Genomic DNA, 19,697 nt, shown 5'->3' with positions numbered 1-19,697 from the left:
GCCGCGCGGGGCTGACACAGCTCGCGCTGCTGCGGTAGTGAGCGGCTTACGTGATGAAACAAGTTGGTTGCATTACCAGACTTTGTTTTTACCGGTTCCTTGCAAATGTTACAGTTCACTGTGGTTTATTTCAGTCAGGCTGGCGAACAAGTAAAACCCCGTTTTGGGACCGTTTCCTCCGCCGCTCCTTGCTGCGACATATTCACATGCTCTGTGTTGTGGTTTGAGAGGGCGGCGCTTGTGACGGCGTGCCTGGGTCCGCGATTACGATTGGTCGAGAGGAAGCAGTGACTGTAGCATCAACTAATATAGGCTAAGGGGAAGGAAGGGACACTGTCTCCCACCAACTTTTATCGACCCTTTTTTCCCCTTATTGTGCCACACGTCTTTCGACTGATATATATTGTTATTAAATTATGGTCCAGCTCCATTTTATATGCTGCTGTCATTCTTTGGAGACATTTACAATTTATTCCAGCAATTATTGAGTTAATAAAGCAACACGCGTCAGCCTGATAAACACAAAACAAATAAATCACTCTTTTTTTAAAAATTACGCACTAACTCTGTAAACAGGCCACGTAGGGAAGCTTAAAAGTATAATGTTCTCGCCTCAAACGATCTGAAAACGTACTTTTGAACAACAGCAGCAGAAAAGGGAGTGTTTAACTTACCACTGTGAGCTCTGCGCTGTCTGGAATGAAGCTGCAGCCGCGGTGCATTCAGAGACGGTCAGTCTGAAGAGCGCATGCGCGGCTCCTATCTTCGCACTCTGTGCTCCATTAACCAGCCTTGGAAACCGTGACGTCAGACCACTGTTGTGAATTCGTATTCTCAAAGAAAAAATCCGTATTCTCAAGCAGCCGCTACTGTTTGTGTTCATAAAGAGTAAAGCACAAATTTAAACTTGAAATTTGTATTTATTAGTTATTGAAGTTGTAACTATTTAAACTGTATGTTGTATCTTTTGAATGCAATTTAAATTATTATGAGTTTACAAATGTTTTTTATGCACAACTTCTGACTAATATGGACACAACTATCCTTTTATGTACAAGTTTATTATGGAACCGCTTTTACCCCATATAAACCATTCCACTGTAGGCGTGTCTCTTTAAGGTTTTCCTTCTATTGAAGGGTGAACCACGACTGTAGCCTCAAGTTATTGCAAGCTTTAACGGGTTTTCCTCCGTATCTGTCTTCCATCACCCATCAACCAGTATCCCTGTCCCAACTGGAAAAAGTATCCCTCAGCACACTGCAAAAACTGATCTAAAAATAAGTCAAATATTCTTAAAGTTTGCGTATTTATGCTTGATTTGAGCAGGTAAATAAGATCATTTGCCAATGGAATGAGTATTTTGTCTCCTAAAATAAGATAATCATATATACTGCACTTGAAATAAGATGATGGAGATGAATTGTTCCTGTTTTAAGTCCAAAAATCTTATTCTATTGGCAAATCATCTTATTTACCTGCTGAAATCAAGGACAAATACACTAATTTTAAGAAGATTTTACGTATTTCTAGTTCTGTTTTTGCAGTGCATGAGTCTGCCGCCACCATCTTTCACAGCAGGGATAGTTTACTCTGGTTCATATGCAGTGATTTGCTTTCCGTCAAACGTTAAAAAGTAAAAAAAAAAACAACAGATTTTTGTCTAACTATTAAGGCCACATCTTTATAGTGCAGGACTATAGTTGCCCTGTCGACAGATTCTTCCACCTGAGCTGTGAATTTCTGCATCTCCTACAGAGCTACCATGAAGCTCTTGGCAGCTCCTCTGATGTTGTTTTATAATCTAATTCTGCTTTAAACTTCTATACAACTTTAACCCCGACCTGTCAGCTGGTTCATTCCTCTGATTCAGTTCAATTCAATTTTATTTATATAGCGGCAATTCATGAAATATGTCATCTCAAGGCACTTTCAAAGTCAGATTATACAGATTGGGTCAGATTATACAGATTGGTTAAAAAGAAAATCCTATCTAAGGAAACCCAGTTGATTGCATCAAAGTCTTGACAAGCAGCATTCACTCCTGGAGAAGTGTAGAGCCACAGGGAGAGTCGTCTGCATTGTACATGGCTTTGCAGCAATCCCTCATACCGAGCAAGTATGAAGCGACAGTGGAAAGGAAAAACTCCCTTTTACAGGAAGGAAAAACCTCCAGCAGAACCAGGCTCAGTATGAATGATCATCTGCCTCAGACTGGGGGGTTAGAGAAGATATTCACTGATGTGCTCTAACAGAACAGCTGGATTCATACTGAGATTTAAACACAAACATTTGGATTATTATTATTTTTCTTCCAGTTCACAATTATTACATAAAACCTCAATAAAATATGTCAGAAACTTGCTGCTGTAATGTGACAAAATATGGAGAAGTTCAAGGATTGTGCCTAATTTGGAAAGCCTCAGTAGAGGTTTTCTTTTTGTGGACTTCATGTTGTATCTTATCCTTTGTTTTGAAGCGATGGAGTTTAAATTCAACGTAAAGACAGCTTCGGCTCTCCTGGATCAGTTCTACGAAAAGAGGAGGCTGCTGATCATGTCGGCGCCCGACATATCCGACCCCGACTACAAGCTGCAGAACCTCATGATACAAGTGAGGAAACCTCGCTCTGCTTTCATGATCTTTTCCACAGCGTTTTACAAGGGTTTAACGAACAGACTCTACCCTTTTCCAGAAATCTGATTGCGGATTAGACCTTCGACATTTCACGGTGATCGAACTCCTGGGCTCCCCGCCTCGAGAGACGGGGCGCATCAAAGAAAATCTGCTTCAGGCTGAAGTGATTGAGGGCTTGAGGTAAGGCTGAAATGTGTGGTTATTAAGATGTGAAACACTTGTTTTGTCACAAGTAATGAGTATTTTCACTTAAGCCTTTAAATGTCAGGACACCAGTCATTTAAACTAGTCTGTGCTGTTTTTTTTAACTCCATTTTTCTCCTAGTAGAAACACATGCACAGATTTCTTCCAAACTATGTAAGATGAGAACGGAGCCCCTCTCAATGTTTCCAGACTGGAAAATCCCCCAACATTCAGTCTTTACCCTGACTCATGAATCCTACAGCTCCTACAGAGACTGTGGTTTTAAGGGGAACAAGCTTAGCCATTAAGAACCATAAAAGGGACAAACTGTGTCTAACATGTCTAAATAGGAGTGATCAAGAAGATATAGGTAGAGATGTAAAAAAACAAAAAAGAAAAAAAAACAAGCACACAAAATTAAAGAATCAGAATCAGCTTTACTCGGCAAGTTTGTGGGTACAAACAATTAATTTGACTTTAGATTCCAGCGCTCGCATTGTGTTAAAAACAGGCAGAACAGCAAACTACAATCTATAACAAAAAACATTGTACAGGGAAAGGTAAGAACGGGGGCAGTATGTACGAGAGATGTTTTTCTTCTTTTCTTAAATATACACATGTGAGTGCAAGTATATGCACACATGTACATACTATACAAGGTGTAAAAAACTGCAGAGTTAGTGCAAATGTACTTATTGCATACAGCAGAGTAGCCGGCTATCCTGGCTATAAGGTGTTTATCTATGACCCAGCCTGGGGATAGAAACTGGCTCGGTTTAGCTATTAGCGCTCCATAGCATCTACCCAATGTAGGGTTGGACGATAAGACCAAAACTTATATAACGATATATTTCTTAATTTCAGTCGATACGATATATTTATATTGATATTGATATAAACAAAATAAAAGCCTCAGAAACACTGTAAAGATTGCCCACAATAGATGCCTGTACAACTCTTCCAATATAACATTTTAGAAACATTTGCTTTAAAAAAATAAAACACATAAAATGACATAAAACCCAGAAGGTCACTGAGTGACAAATGCTGTAATCATAGATTTTAATGTATATTGAAATATTGGAAATGTCATATCACCTTTATTGGATAAAGTTATTTCATGATATATATTAATATTGAATTATTGCCCACCCCTGACCTGATGGTAAAAGTCTTCTACTGGCCCTGGACCTTTACAGGTCATGAATGGATGGAGGGTCAATCCTGATGGTCCTCCCTGCAGATCTAATTATTTGTTGCAGGAACTGTCAAATTTTACAGATGAGCTGAATCACACAAAGATGGACGAGCACAAGACAGACTAAACAATGGCCGTGTAGAAGGTGATCAGTAGCTCCTGCCGCAGGAAATAGCGTCTCTCCTGGTCCTTAAGACGACACAGTTTGATTTGGAGGGAAGAACTGCTGACCTAGAAGTTGATTAGCTCCGTGGTCTTGTTGGTGGCAGGACCCCTAACATAACACTTCACTCTCAGACTGCAGGTCTGCTGGTGGTTCCTAGAGTCTCTAAAAGTAGAATGGGAGGCAGATCCTTCAGCTATCAGGCTCCTCTCCTGTGAAACCAACTCCCAGTTTTGGTCCGAGAGGCAGACACCCCGTCTACTTTTAAGACTAATCTTAAAACGCATTCTGTGAGTCGGATTGGCTGCATTTGTACATTTATTAATGACTTTAGTGCGAGCGTCCCTATTTTATGCTTCTCTTTGAGAAGAAGGAAACTGTAACGCAGAAAGGCAGCAATGACGTAATCTCCGATCGGCCATCTTCAAGGTCCGAGGTAAATGGAACGCAGCAAAAGGCTCTAAACAATTGTTGCGTACGTGAAACATTTTGACCAATCACAAGCCAGTGCGTATCTGGCGTCACTCCGTTGGCTTGATTAGTTGTTTATCTGACACTCTACAGAAATGTCTTCAAGAAATCATAACAGTTATGTCCCACGTTCAAAGCGAGCTAAACGAGGCGTATTATCTACAGAGTGCCAGCTCCATCTTGTTTCAGCGGAACATTAATTATTTGTAAGTTGTTACAATAACGTCCCTTTTATTCACCCTTCAGTCTTCTGTCCTACCCTTGTTGATTAGCCGAAGGGACCATGTCTCCAGTCCACACGTTTGTTGGGATTTCCTTTGTCGCCGGTCATCATGGAGAGAAGTGTGTCTAGTCTGGAAATCACCGGGTCACATCTTTGCTTTCTGTAGATTATGTGGCCGTGTTATTCCTAAATGTCAAAAACATTAACATGTTGCTGACCAAACAGGATTAACAACATAAATGTTTATTTTTAAAACTAAAAGAGCTGTATTTTAATCATACTTTTGGCAGGTTTAGATTCAAAGCAACCACTTAATTTTCCAAGATAAGTGGAAGGTAATGGTCTTTCTGCTAAGTTACCCAGCCAAGGTGCCTTAGCAGCCCTACCTCACGATGCTTGAACCACAGTTGTCCAAACACTTTGCCATATCAGCTCAAGTTCTATGTTCGTGTCATCTGACCAAAAACCATTTGTTAAATATAGTTGCAGCATGTTTGTGTGACCTTAGTCAAATAAAAAGGCAGCAAGAATCCACTCAGGCAGAAAGTGGCACATATGTTTTTGCAGGCTTTCCATGAACAGTTTTATCCTTTTATCTTTTTTTTTTAATGATTATCATGACTTTATTGCAAAGCACTTTGGCTTTCTGGTTTGAAGTTGTACAGGGCAATATTAATGATTAAATGAAATGAATGGAAACATAAGAAAGCCAGGTTTTTTTACACTGCTCAAAAACAATTAAATACATTGAAACTGAAAAACTGATGCGGCAGGCTAGTCCAGATTGCTGAAATGTTGTTCCAGCAGCTCAAATTGGTCTTCTGTAGTTTGCATGGCCCACACATGCTTGTATGCGTGCCTGAAACCGGGGCGTGGTCCTTGTGAGATGACGGATGGCGTCCTCGGGTATCTCCTCCCAGATCTTGACCTGCTGGTGTCAGATGGACCTAAACATGGAGTCTCAGAGGTTCTATTGGATTTACGTAGGTCACGGGGCGTTTAGGCCAGCCAGTGGGATTAAGCAGCTCTAGTCAGAATGAATTTACTCCGATGTTTCAGCAGACTTGATTTAATTGATCCTTTTTCATAAAAACAAGACCTTTACTAACAGCTGACAACCAAAAGCAACATCGTTAGTAGCCAAGTCCTCTTTTTAATCAACTCAAACGACATCCTCACTATTCCCTGCAGCAATTGTTTTCTAAGCTATATCTTTAAAAAAAAAAAAAAAAAAAAAAAAAAAAGTGATACTAACTTCTCAAATCATGAAACCGTGCTCTTGTTAATCGCTTGTTTCGTTTCTCTCTACAGGCAAGTATTCAGAATCTCCCGCTCCTACTTCAGCATGGTCCTGCTGGACGAGCTCGGTGTCGACAGAGAGCGCTTCATTGTGCCGGTGTCGTCTGACGAGCTCTTCTCCTACATAGACGGTTTCCTGCTGGAGGAGGAGGAACGGGAGAGGCTGGAGCTCCACAGAGATTTCTGCGACTAGTTTATCAAAGCTCTCTGGCCGTCATCTTTTTTTTTTTTTTAGTAAGATAAGATGTGAAAGGACAAATGAGCAGAAAACGGGAGATTAAAGAAGAGGGCAGGTCCTCACATTTAAATGGGATCATTACACAAGACAGAAGTGCTGGCACTGTTTGCTCAACGTAAAAATTAGCTAAACGGGAGGAAAGGAGGAACTTTACTTCATATCAACAGAAAATTCAAATCTTTAATGAAATTAGATCTTTTATTGCAAGAAATGTAGCACATTAAAGCTATTCTGCTTTTATTTCACATTCAACAATTTAATCCTAGAGATAAAACTCCCGTTTACAGGTAACAGAAGAAGTAAAAGGATGATAAAAAAAAAAATAAAAGACCAGTTGGACACAGATACAAAATAAGAGTGGAGACAAAGACATTGGGTTTAACTTTTATTGGGTCAACAGATTATTCAAGGTAACCTTGAGTTTAACGTGACTGAAAACACTCCAAACCCAAAGCTTAACAATAAACTTATATTAAAACAAACAGTCATTTCATTTCTTCAAATAAGGCCTTTAATTGAAGTTATATAAATATAAACTGTAATAAGAGCATTAAAGCACAGTGGTGCACATTTAATATAACTGCTTTTATCCAAGCCCATAAATCCTTCATAATGCTGGTTTATAATGAAATTTCCTTCATAGTGTTCTTCTGTAAACGATTATAAAGACAAGTGTGAAAAATTAAGACACTTCTGTGCTGTGAATGATTTTCAATCGTAATGCATACAGTCTCAAGTTTGAAAAAGTGACTTAGTGTGAAGCTTTTGGCACACGTTGAACAGTAACACCAATCAGGAGTCGGTGAACTAAACTGAATCCCGCACACAGGGAGGAGAACCGAGCTGCAGCCTAAAACCTAAAGCAGCAGACGAGCTCCTGGTCACATGACGAATCCACAGACTCATATTTGTCTCTGAGGCCAGAGTTTCTCATCGCATCAGATCACTTTCAGCATCTCTGTCCTCATTTACCCTTAGTCTTTCCCATGGTGCAGCGCAGTGGAAGAGTGCCCTCTGCCCACGAGTCGGGGTACTGCATCATCTTCTGCCACAGACTGATCTCCTCTCCGCCAGACTCCGGTTTCACTTCCTCTTTTCCTATTTTTACAGTGCCTGCAGTGGGGAGATTAGACAGAGCCTTTAAGATCCGTGATGGAAAATTCTTTCAGCTCCTCTGATGTTCACATAAGTAAAAAAAAAAAAGCAATGCCCTGCAGAAGTGATGATTTTTACAGTAAACTAAAGTGTAAAAATAAGACCTGTATACAATGTTCTTTCCATTACGCTGAAAGTAATAAAGAGCTGGTCTTTAAACACTGTTCATATATTGGTATGAATCATAAAACAGCTTCTGCTTCTCTTTCCACTGCCTGAAATCATTTTGCTCGTTTCCCAAACCGTCTGCACCAGTGTAAGTTGGTAGAACCAGATAAACATGATAATGGTTGTTTTTCTTGTCCAGATGAAAAGACAAACATCCATTTTTATTTTTTTATTTTTTACCTTTTCCTGAGCTGAGGCGGACTCCTCCCAGGAACTCATTGCTCAGCTTGGCCCCTCGGTCCCACACAGTCAGCTCCAGGCACATCCCTCCCAGCTGCTCCAGACTCAGCTCTTCATACACAAACGTGGCGTTATACTGGGGGTTCAGGTTCTTCTTCATGACGGCAGTCTTCCTCTTTGCGTCCTTTGCTTTAGCTGGGAACAAGTACCTGCACAGACAAAAATACAAAGTCTGTTTAAAAAGAAATGTTTGTTTTCAACAACAATTGTTGGCGTGTATTTCGTACCCTTTCACAAAGCTGTCAGACGTGCCTCCTGGTTTAATTGGCACCAAGTTCTTGGCCTCTTTAATCAAGACATGCAGCTCTCCACCTTCCTCGGATGGTGCCTTTTTGCCTGAAGTTAAAAAAAACAAACAAACTGATGGAAAGAAGCTTTGAATTGCATTAAACTGAGCTGGAGCTGAGAGCAGGCGTCTGGCACGTTACCTTTGACTTTCTTTGATGTTGTCTTTTTAGGCGTGACGTATTTCAGTGAGATCACCAGCTCTCCCTTGTACTGAGCAAACGCTGACGCTTGTACAACAGAGCCCGTCTGTTCAAGAAATGTCAGATACATTTAGTACATTCAGATACCGAAACATGAACACGATCTAAAAACAACAACAATAGGTTTATCAGCACTGGAAGATGTGGGTCGGTACCGATATGGCTGTTTGTTTTTACTCTGCGTACGTTTTAATGTTTCAGAGTATTAATGGTTCCATTTAAATGTTTGTTTTAAGTTAATTTGGTCAAATTCTAAATATTAACGTGTTGTTAGTACATCAACCGGCCCTCAGTCGTGTCCTTGGGCAAGGCACTTCACCCAAATTGCCTGGTGGCTTCTGTCAGTCTGCCCCAGGGCAGCTGTGGCTACTAACAGCTCACCACCGCCAGGGTGTGAATGACTGACTGTAGTGTAAAGCATTCTGGGGTTGTCGGACTTAATAAAGCGCTGTGCAAGTACAAGTCATTTACATCTACACAACCCGTCCTTTTAGCCGATTATTTAATAGATTCATCTTGTTTTTGCAAAATTTACGTCACGAGTTAAATTGTTGAACTTTGGTGAATTGTTTAACTCACACAGAGAGATAAGCAGCCCCATTAAAAGAACTAGAAAGATCAGATTAGCTGTTTCTACCGCCTTTATCTTTTGAAAACTCTAATGTGGAAAAAAAAGCAGATAAAAAAGAGCTGTACACACGTTTATTGTCTGTTGTTTGTACTCTAAGCTGCAGAATGACTTATTTCATGGCCGTTTGCCAGACTTAAGGCCAAGGAACAAGACTGAGCAAACAGGGTTAGATTACAATTGAGAAATCATTTCAAATTAGTTTAATGAGGGTACGCACTAAACTTTATTTTGCGTGTGCGCCTTCATGTGCCATGGTTAGTTTACCATCGTTTCCCGGTGTCGTAATAAAAACTCCACGCTTGCAGTCAGAGCAAAGCGAAGAGAGAAGAATGAACCCTGGTAAAAAGTTACACAAAGAACAATGCTTAATGAGCGCACTACAGACGAGAACCCCGCTGTAATCACTCCGTTCTCCAAACGCAAGCTTTATGTCATCTTCAGCTGGTATTGAACCAAGTTAATGAAACACTTGGGTGCAAAATGTGACACGCATACAGAAGGAGTTGCACGCTCGAGCTCGAGGGAGCGCTCTGCTCGCAGGGACAGTCAGAAAACTAGAGGCGGGCGTGGCTAATGTTAGCGTCCGTCCACGAGTGATGTAAATCTAGGAGGAGCACCAAAATCTCACTTGATGGAAAGCGATCTCTTGTGGGTTTGAGCTCGCACAAACAAAAAAATAAATAACGAGTCACTTTCACACTCCTGATTTTCTTGAAGGTTTTAACTGAGGCCCAACACCAAAACACAAGTTTTCAGATGAAAGAGTCCGAATTCCAGGTGATGACTCCTTTAAGATACCAATAACTACAACCCCACCCTGTTCTGTTTTCTCTCAGGGGCTTTGGGAAGCAGATGGGATGTAGGTTTGTCTTAGATAAACGAAGATAAACACTACAAGCACTATGTAGAAAACAACTCATCCATCAGAAGATATGCTTTTAGGATCAAGTCGTTTCTTCACTCTACCTTTGCCATGAGAGCCATTTGTTCCTCGCGTCCTGACTCCAGGTCTCTGCCGTCCAGAGGGACCTCCACCTCTCCCAGAAAGGCGTTACGGCCGAGGAGACTATTATGCCAGACTGAGATCAGCAGGCAGCGAGTGGCCAGCTCAGAACGGCGGACGGAGTACTGGCAGTAGAACAGAGAAAATGGGATCATTAAAGGCTTGTCTAATGGGGAACCAATAATAGACTATGGATGTAAAACCATGAAGACTATTTCTATAGATTAACTCAGCCAATTTCCCTGAAACCAGCTCTGTTTGTATTTAAGCTGCTTCCAGTGGAAACGCCACCGAAAATCAATATTTGACAATAGCTGTACTTATCTGCAAGGTAAATATAGATCCTAAGGTCACTGTGGGTGCGGTCATTAGTTGGAACAGTTTACAGTGCGAGAAAACTAACCCCAGGAGTGTTATTCTAACCACAATTTTCACCTTTAAAGTTTCACCGTAGACCGGGTTGACGTTGTTTTTCTTGACGCTGGTTTTTTTCTTGCTCTGACGGGATTTGTCAGGGAGCAGATAACATTTCACATAACTGCAAAACACAAAAATAAAGGATTAAAAAAAAGTTTGTTTTTCCAAGCCACGATTGCTGGTCTTCTGCTGCATTTTCTGACTAAACGCTGAGGAGACTGTTGACACACGATTTCCTGTGAAGCTCAGCTAATCACCAGCGGGACCCGAGTACAGAGCTTGTATAAACAGAACAGCCGCTTATCTAAACCGATCAAAGCAGTGGAAACGTCACCCGGGGGTGAGCACGCATTGAAAATGTACCAAGACTGCATCGGTCTTGCTGCTTAACCAGTTTAAGATATCGTTCCTTACATGTGTGATGTAGCCACACAGGGCAGAGGTTTAAAAACTCACGGGTTGGAAAGCAGGCGCGCCGCGTCGCCGTAGGCCAGATCGCGGCACTGCTTGATGAACACATGGAGGCACTGCGTGTGTTCGTCGTATTTCACAGAGAAGACGACGTCGCCCTTCACCTCCACGCTGTCAAAGTCTCCGGATTCACTGTAAATACTCATCATGCTCTGCACAAACAGACGTGGGGAATCATTATTAAAGCCTGCATGGCCTCCAAGCTTATTGTGAAACAAATATTGATTGCTTAGAAGGCCCAATAGTGTTTTCTCGCTATCCAAATCCAGTTTAAATGTGTATGAATTAGCCATTTTATTCAAGAGCCTTCGTGTCAACACTGCGTAGACTGACTTTCTGCATCAGTTCAGGACTTCCTGACGTCAGACAGGAAATCCTGAAGTTAAAGATGCTCATTTAGATTAGCTGAAATCAGTGAAGTAACACGCTGCTCTGTAAGAAATGTCAGAGCACTGGTACCTTTGAACTCTGCAGACTGGAGGAACTCTTAGCCATCGACATTTTATGAAAGTTAACCAGACGATCGATATCCTCTTCCTCCTCTTGATCCTCCTGTGAAGCCATGAAAACATTCAACAGAACAGTCACATTTTTGACACCTTTTATTATGTTGAAAGCAGCTTTTATGTACAGTCTTTGAGTTGGTAACACACAGATAAAAAATTTACCAATCTGTATAATCTGACTGAATTTGACTTTGGAAAGTGCCTTGAGATGATGAGTTTCATTAATTGGTGCTATAGAAATAAAACTGAATTGAAAATGATATGCATGGTTTGCTATTTTTTTTATTTTTTTATATAGGCCATGCAATTTTTTGTGATATCACTAATTTGAAAGTTCCCTTACAATCTGTTTTTTTAATCACCGTCCGTCCGTCTTCTTCCACTTATCCGGGGTCGGGTCGCGGGGGTAGCAGCTTCAGTAGGGAGGCCCAGACGTCCCTCTCCCCAGCCACTTGGGCCAGCTCCTCCGGGGGAATCCCAAGGCGTTCCCAGGCCAGCCGGGAGACATAGTCCCTCCAGCGTGTCCTGGGTCTTCCCCTGGGCCTCCTCCCGGTGGGACGTGCCCGGAACACCTCACCAGGGAGGCGTCCAGGAGGCATCCTGACCAGATGCCCGAGACCCCAAGATACTTGAACTCCTCCACTAGGGGCAGGACATCCTCCCCAACCCGGAGAGGGCACTCTACCCTTTTCCGGTTCAAGACCATGGTCTCGGATTTGGAGGAACTGATTTTCATCCCGGCCGCTTCGCACTCGGCTGCGAACCGCTCCAGTGAGAGCTGTAGATCACCCCCTGATGAAGCCAATAGGACCACGTCATCCGCGAATAGCAGAGACGCAATCCTAAGGCCACCAAAGCGGATCCCCTCAACACCTTGGCTGCGCCTAGAAATTCTGTCCATAAAAGTTATGAACAGAATCGGTGACAAAGGGCAACCTTGGCGGAGTCCAACTCTCACCGGAAACGAGTCCGACTTACAGCCTGCAATGCGGACCAGACTCTGACACCGGTCGTACAGAGACCTGACAGCCCTTATTAAAGGGTCCGGTACTCCATACTCCCGGAGTACCCCCCACAGGATCCCTCGGGGGACACGGTCGAATGCCTTCTCCAGATCCACAAAACACATGTAGACTGGTTGGGCAAACTCCCATGCCCCCTCAAGAATCCTGCTGAGGGTGTAGAGCTGGTCCAGTGTTCCACGGCCAGGACGAAAACCACACTGCTCTTCCTGAATCCGAGATTCGACTATCCGACGGATAGTCGAATCACTCTTTACAATAATGTTCACAGTAAAAAGAGAACTTCCTGTTCATGTGTGTGACGTCACCAGCTCTGAGGTGAGCACAACTAATTATAGTCTCTCTCAAAAGTGAGCACACCCCTCACAATTATTTTGACACTGATATGAAACTTTGATACTTATAGTCCTTATAACGCTAACAAGTCGCATGACACCAGGGACGGATATGGCTAATTGGGCACAATTTGGACATTTTCACTTAAGGCTGTAGTCGCTTTTATTACCAGCGAATTAGACATCAATTGCTGTGTGTGTGTAAAGTCTGACATCTTTTTAAAAAAATAAAGCTAAGCACATTTTAGGTAATGTTTTATCGTAGCTTTCTTAACCTTGGAGCAGCATATTAAGAATGACCTGCAAGAATAACAAAATATGTGTTGCTTTGAAGAAAAAAGGATAATGTAGCGTCTGGAGCGTCAAGTAAGACCCAACAGCAACACTAAAAAAAACACAATATAACACACTCTCCAGACTGACACTTCTCAAAGATTTTTTAAATTACTTTGGTTTGGTGGAATCATGCGAGACTGAGATTTTTGTTTTTTTTTACAGATGCAGTAATCAGGCCTGGTTGTAGCTAGAGAAACTAATGGCAGAAAAAAAATCACAACTAATTGGATTTAAGAATAGGAGAAGACTATTTTTTCACAATTTCAGCCATGTTGGTTTGTATGGCTTTTTCTCTTTTGAGGGTCTTTGTCTAATAGATTATCTAAAACATTTAAATGTCAAAACAATCTGTAAAGGATAAATACTTTTTAACAGTATTGTAATGTAAATGCAGTATCACATTGGAACTTGGTAGCAACAAATAACTGATCTTAAATGACAGATTGGTATCATGGATATAATATATTTAAAGAAAAAACATTAGCTGCACACTACTCACTTGTATATCTAAGCCTGGTACTGAACAGCTTCGATTGCCCATTGACGCCACTGACTTATCACATCCATCACGCAAGTCAAGCGTTGATAAACACTCTGTAATAAAATATTAAATGCAATTAAACACTGTTGCTTTAAATAGAAATTATATAATTTTTTTCCTAAAAAACAAAACAAAAAGAAATACACCTTTTTTAGGGGGCAGTCTGACACTTTTCTTGAAAAGTCGTTCAACTTCCTGATCTAAGGTCATATTGAGGGGTTTCACGTCCGCAGCCTTCAGAGACAAGCACATAAAGTATTATGAAAAAAAACTAACACACACACACACCTATCGACTCAAGAACTACAACATGCATTCGTTTAAGATGAGCTTTGCTTACTGAGCTGGTGCTTAAGTTGCCGCTTTCAGTCCTAACAACATCTGCTTTGACGGACACCGTCAGGCTGGAAGCGTGGGACGCTGCTGGGCTGGAGGGGACTGAGCTGTGAGCTCTGGAGGAAAAAACAGAAATACTTCTGAAATCTGCAGCTTTATTATTATTATTATTATTATTCCTTTATTTAACCAGGAAAAGTCCCATTGAGATTAATCTATTTTTCAAGGGAGTCCTGGCCAAGATAGCGGCAAAAGATTACATTACAATTTACATTACAGTTTACAATAACATATATCTAAATTAGAATTTCATAAAGCAGTTTTACTGCTCAAGCACATGAAACCAGAAAAATAAAGGTCTGATCAATGATCCTTAACTTCAAGCGCTGAGGATTGTGAACTCTACTTCTAGTTTAAAAATAATTAACCGCCCCGAACTTTTATTATTAACTTACCAAGACATTTTACAACTTCAACCCTTGTTGTAAAATTGGGGAAAGGTGGACTAGTTAAACTCAAACAAACTCTGACTGGAGTCGTTTTTATCCTAGTCACATATTTTTAATAGCTGCAGCTGTTTTTCTCTCCATTCATATCACTGGTAAAATGATGCTCTACAAAAAACTTAGTTGTGGACTTTGTGTTGCAAGGTTTCACTGCACTGCAAAAAGGAAACTAAAAGGAAGTAAAATTTTCTTAAAATTAGTATATTTTTCCTTGATTTGAGCAGCTAAATAAGACTATTTGCCAATGGATTGAGAATTTCCACTACTAAAATAGGATAATTAGATATCCTGCACTTGAAATAAGATGATAGAGATGAATTTTTTTTATTTTAAGTACAAAGATCTTATTCCATTGGCAGATAGAATGATTTACCAGCTCGAATCAAAGAAAAATACACTCATTTCAAGAGGATTTTACCTACTTTTAGTTCCCTTTTTGCAGTGTGCCACATGTTTTAAACAGCAGCTTGAATCTTTTTGGTCTTATAATTAGTAATGAGTTAAAGTTTTAGAGTCTATTTTACCTTACATCTATAATTGACTCTCAACAGTGTCAAACTGTGAATTTACCTGGGTTGCTCAGGAGTGGCCCGACCAGATTCAGTCTCAGGTTTACTGCTAATGATACTGAGGTTTTCTGCAGACTCTGTGTCGCTGTGTGGAGGCTTTGTAGAAACATTATCCTTTGCTTCAAGAGATTCCCTTGAGGCAATAGATCCTGAATTATCGCTTGACTGACTGTCAATGAAAACGTAACAATTGTGAAATATTCTTTTCTGCATGTTCCGAACAACCTTGCACTACTAATCCATCGAAATGACAGTTAAGGAACGAAGACTCACTCGGTTTTACCGGGTGGGTTCTGCCTGGGAAGAGGCACTGGTTTGGGAGGAGGTGAGATTTTCTCAGCATCCCTCAGGAGCTTTTCTGCTGTTGTTTCACGCTTCTTAACTATAAAGCATAAAAAACAAAATAAAAGTTCAAATCAGAAACGGTCACAACCATTGAAGCTCACGTCTACTTGCTGTTCTTGTCCTTGTACTAACCTGCTGGTCTCTTTTTCAGCGAGGCCCTCACAAGCGTATGTCCAGGATTCATAGAGAAGCGATTAACTCTTTGATTGTAGAACCAATCGCCCGTCCTTTTCTTTAATTCCCTGGAGTTTATGACATATACATTCATAGAAGCGTGAAAAGAAGAATTTATATACACATGAAACATAATAATCATGCTATTAAAACAACAGTGTTCCTGGTTTCAATACCAGCAACGATTAACAAAGATGTGCAGCCGTGTCACAATTTAGCAGGGATTGGTGAAACAGCTTTTTTCACACTTTCACTGTAAATAAACAGCCGTCTGGTATCAATGATAGGTTTGTTGACCAGTGGGAAGGGAAGTCAGAATTTTTGCACAAGTTCAGGAGCTTTTTTTTTTATTATTCTTTTAATGCATTTCTTTTGCATTCAATTTGGAATACGTTGTGTATTAATTATGCTATAGAAATAAAGACGCCTTTCCTCACATACGAGATTCCTCAAGGCTCGCTTCTCGGGTCACTTTTGTCAGCAGCTATTCAGTTATTTTATTTCCCAGTTAGTTTTTATATAAATAATGCCATGTTATCCATAAATTGTACTTCTCTCTCAGGCCTCATCTGTTTCTCTCTTAAGATGAAGCCACTAAAGGCGCTAAAGCCTCCTTAACTCGTTACATAGAAAGTACTCCTGGAACAGTCCTTCGTTATGTAGTGTCTGTGATGATGCTGATCTGTCCTCGGAAACACTGATGGCTGCTTACACTGGTTTTGGTGCTGCTGAAGGCTGCTTCTTTCCCAAAGGGAGTCTTTTCATTCGGCAGTCACCCCATGGATGTTTAGTATCAGGGACTCATGCAAACTACTGGATGCAATAGGTTGGCCTTCCTTTAATAGAATATATTTTACCAATTGTGATTACAAACTGATTTTGACTGAGTTGAATTAGGATTAAACTGGAATGTATGTAACCAAATCTGAATCGGTCCATACCACTAAACTGATTAGGGACGGGTACCGAAACCCAAAACGGCCCCGGCGCCGTTTTCATACTGGGTTTCGGTACCCAATTAGCTTTTCTTGCAAAGGCGGGAACACGATTAATCTGACAAAACACCTTGGGAAAGTTCACCCCATACACACAAAGTGTTGGACCGCCCGAGTGCAACAAGGTCTGCCTCTGAATCAGATACAGCAGGTATGTATATCAGTAGGCAGGCAAAGCAAACACACGATGACGCATTGACATAAGTTTACACTCATTATTACAATTAATGCGTGTACGAAGTTTTAATCATGACGTTTAAAACACACAAGAAATGTATGTGTAGGCTATAAATTATTTGCACATTTAATATGGGGCTTCTAGACGGCCCAGAAGGGCAACGTCTTCTATTTTGGACAGGGCAGTTTCTTTAGTAATTTATACAACATACTTTTTATTTAAGTTAATTTTTCAAAGACTTCTCTGTCATTATTTGTTTTTCCACCCTTCTGTTTGATAAAATAAAGGTAGTGATAAAGTACCGGATCGATAAGGAGTATCAAACGTTCTCCTGCTTACAATCGTTTGTACTTTCCCCAAGTAAAAACTGATAACTAGACACTCATTTAAACAGGAACAAAACACCCGTCACACTTTTCACATGTCAGACTGCATTCCAGTAGACGTTTTAAAACGAGATGCTGAGCTAGACAATGATGTGCAGAGCCTCACATAAAACTTATGAGGACATTTAACTTAATGCTCAGTTATGCAAGTAGATCCTACTACTCATGTCATTACAATACCAACCATCCAAAGCATTTATATGTGATCACTGGTCAAATGACAATTGGCAATAAAATATATATTCTCCCAAATCTAAAAAAAAAAATCTGAGTTGTTTTTGAACAAAATGTCTTACATCTCCTTGGTGCACACGCTGCACAGCCAGGATCCGTTGGGCAGGACTGTTTGGCAGTTTCGGCACACATAGTGATTGCACATTTTACACTGGTTGGGGGAAACCAGACGACTCAGAGGCTCCTGGCACCGGCCACAGCTCCGCTCGCTGTAATTTCCACTGACATGTTTGGCCCCTTTCCGTTTGACCTCCAGCAACTCTTTCTGCAGCTTCCTAAGATAAAAAAAAAAACTCAGGCATATTGGGTGTGTGCTTTCAATAGAGAAAAGCACCAGAGATAAACAAATGGATTCGTTCTTCAAGATCCTGCTGGGACATTAGTCCCCCGTTACCAAAAAGAAAAAAAAAGGAAATCAACTTAATTTTTTTATTTATTTATTTTTACAGACTTTAGAATGCTCATTTAAAATTTACAGACTAATATTTAGGGGCTTTAAGATGGGAATGTACATATAAATATTTGCTATGCAAAGGGAAGACTGACGTTTATAAAGTCATTTGCAAATATAGGGAAACATAACATTTCCAGGACAATCTAAAATAGAATTTATTGTGTCACTGGTAGAGCACAAACCTATGGGAGAATTGATTTTGTCCTTCATCAAAAAAAAAAAAGCAACAAGTTTTGGTAGTCTTTGTCTCTCCTCACCGTACTCGTTGGTCTTCCACCATCCTCAGCTCCTCATCCCGTCGCAGGACTTCCAGGATAAGCTCTCGCTCCGAATCGGACAGAAAGCCCAGGTTGATCAAATCAGGAGCCTCCGGCATTGTGTCTTTAACCAAGAACTGTCAGCTCAAAAGAACTGCCTACAACTTATGGATGGTGCATTGACACGGGGACCCTGAAGACAAAATATAAAGGATTGAAAGTTTCTGCAGTGTTTAAAAAAAAAAAAAAAAAAAAAAAGTAGTAAGCAGGATGCAGCGCATTAGTAAAAAAACAACATGGATGGTGCGCCTCATGGTATGAAGATTAAATCTAATCTCTTACAAATGATCAAAAAAAGAAAGAAAAAAACTGCCAAGTTTATCTTGATATGCCAAGAAACCGACTTTCCCACGACAGAGACTTCTTTCTTTCTGAAAAAGGAGTCACACAGGCACACCAAAACAAAAAACAACTACAAACGGGTAAGAAGACGCAGGATGCAGATGGATTTAAAAGATCCCACAGAAATCTTCTGCCGGGGGTTAAATGTTGTAACCAGTAGAGGCTAAAACAACATGAACTTGGCCATCATGGAGGGTTCCCACCCTGTAAGGATACAGAGAGCAGGGTGGAGTTCATCACAACTCAACATCAGGCTTATAGCCTGTTCAATGTTCCCAGCTCCCACTCAGAGCTCTATTTACATTCTGAGTTAAAGTAAAAGCGCATGCTCTGGATTAAAAAAAAAATCAGACGCCTTTTTCCTCATACTTTGGATGCCAGCAGTTTATGCAGTACCTGCAGAGCAACTTGTGGTAGATTAAGAATCGCTTACAGGAACTGATGACAAGCAGAACTGCTGGTAATGAAGTTATATTAAGAATCACCGTGATTTTTAATATGTAGAGCTAATTGTATATATCTTGTGAATAATGCAAATGAGAACCGATCTAAACTCAGCAGTGACTAAAACCTTCCTTTACATTTCATCGGTTTCAGGATAAAACCTTTAGAAATACTTTGATCTAAGGCCGTTTATGAAGCCCACCGTCAACCGCCGAGCTGCACCAACGGTCGAACCGTTGACGTACGTTACGTTAGCAGCTCCGAGAAAATTCCAAGTTCCGATAACCGAGCACGTTGACGACGTAAAAACACGGTCTGAGTTGAGTGCCGCAGAAAACGGGTAAAAAAAAAAAAAGAGAGACAACAGTTGTGCCACGACGTTTAAAAAATAGTCGGGGTTAATTGGGGAGAATTGCACACACCTGTTGGTAAAAGTCGACCACAGTCCGCTGTCTGCGCTGACTCGGGTTTCTATGGGAGACACGGCGACAGGAAATAAAAATAAATAAATACAATAAACAGACACAAAAACGACCGATAACTAGAGTCCTGTAGCTACAGGCAACTTTACTCACCCAGTTTCACCGCCTCGGTCATAACCGCACCTCCAGACTGATGACTATTCGCCCTGGTGTGTTTTTCTTCGTCTTCTTCTTCTTCTCCTCCTTCTTGCCCTGCGGGATCCGATCCGCT

General features: G+C 40.9%; 2 protein-coding genes across 5 annotated transcripts in view; one reads left to right on the top strand and one right to left on the bottom strand.

Moving 5' to 3' along the window:
* The window catches only part of srpx2 (sushi-repeat containing protein X-linked 2), a 26,905-nt gene extending 19,149 nt beyond the window's left edge, over positions 1 to 7,756 (top strand). For all 3 annotated transcript variants that reach the window (XM_036127214.1, XM_036127213.1, XM_036127212.1), the window contains exons 8-10: positions 2,478 to 2,611; positions 2,694 to 2,815; positions 6,186 to 7,756. In XM_036127214.1, coding sequence (XP_035983107.1) covers positions 2,478 to 2,611; positions 2,694 to 2,815; positions 6,186 to 6,366 — 437 coding nt within the window. In that variant the 3' untranslated portion in view covers positions 6,367 to 7,756. The remainder of the gene's footprint in view (positions 1 to 2,477; positions 2,612 to 2,693; positions 2,816 to 6,185) is intronic.
* sytl4 (synaptotagmin-like 4) lies at positions 6,784 to 19,697 on the bottom strand. Of its 2 annotated transcripts, XM_036127210.1 has the most exons (18): positions 19,580 to 19,697; positions 19,427 to 19,475; positions 18,159 to 18,351; positions 17,510 to 17,722; positions 15,613 to 15,722; positions 15,409 to 15,517; positions 15,137 to 15,304; positions 14,065 to 14,176; positions 13,871 to 13,958; positions 13,683 to 13,777; positions 11,444 to 11,536; positions 10,970 to 11,136; positions 10,532 to 10,634; positions 10,060 to 10,221; positions 8,403 to 8,508; positions 8,202 to 8,310; positions 7,915 to 8,123; positions 6,784 to 7,524 (listed from the first exon to the last, which is right to left on the bottom strand). In XM_036127210.1, exons 3-18 carry the CDS (start codon positions 18,275 to 18,277, stop codon positions 7,376 to 7,378), a joined length of 2,112 nt encoding a protein of 703 aa, XP_035983103.1. In that variant the 5' UTR covers positions 18,278 to 18,351; positions 19,427 to 19,475; positions 19,580 to 19,697; the 3' UTR covers positions 6,784 to 7,375. The 2 variants fall into 2 exon arrangements, with proteins under 2 accessions (XP_035983103.1, XP_035983104.1); XM_036127211.1 differs by lacking the exon at positions 15,137 to 15,304.

This window comes from Fundulus heteroclitus, chromosome 23 (genome assembly GCF_011125445.2).
Source record: "Fundulus heteroclitus isolate FHET01 chromosome 23, MU-UCD_Fhet_4.1, whole genome shotgun sequence".
In the NCBI taxonomy this organism is placed as follows: domain Eukaryota; kingdom Metazoa; phylum Chordata; class Actinopteri; order Cyprinodontiformes; family Fundulidae; genus Fundulus; species Fundulus heteroclitus.
The sequence above is the reverse complement of the archived record's forward strand: the minus strand, read 5'-3'. Positions and strand labels throughout refer to the sequence as shown.

Bases quoted from the DNA above. Each gene is read 5' to 3' on its own strand.
- sytl4 (XM_036127210.1), bottom strand. From the start codon at position 18,277: ATGCCGGAGGCTCCTGATTTGATCAACCTGGGCTTTCTGTCCGATTCG. The intron at 15,723-17,509 runs GTAAGACATTTT...CATAAACTCCAG, and splicing joins AGCGTGTGCACCAAGGAGAT to GGAATTAAAGAAAAGGACGG. The intron at 11,537-13,682 runs GTGAGTAGTGTG...ATGGCTTCACAG, and splicing joins TACCAGGCTTAGATATACAA to GAGGATCAAGAGGAGGAAGA.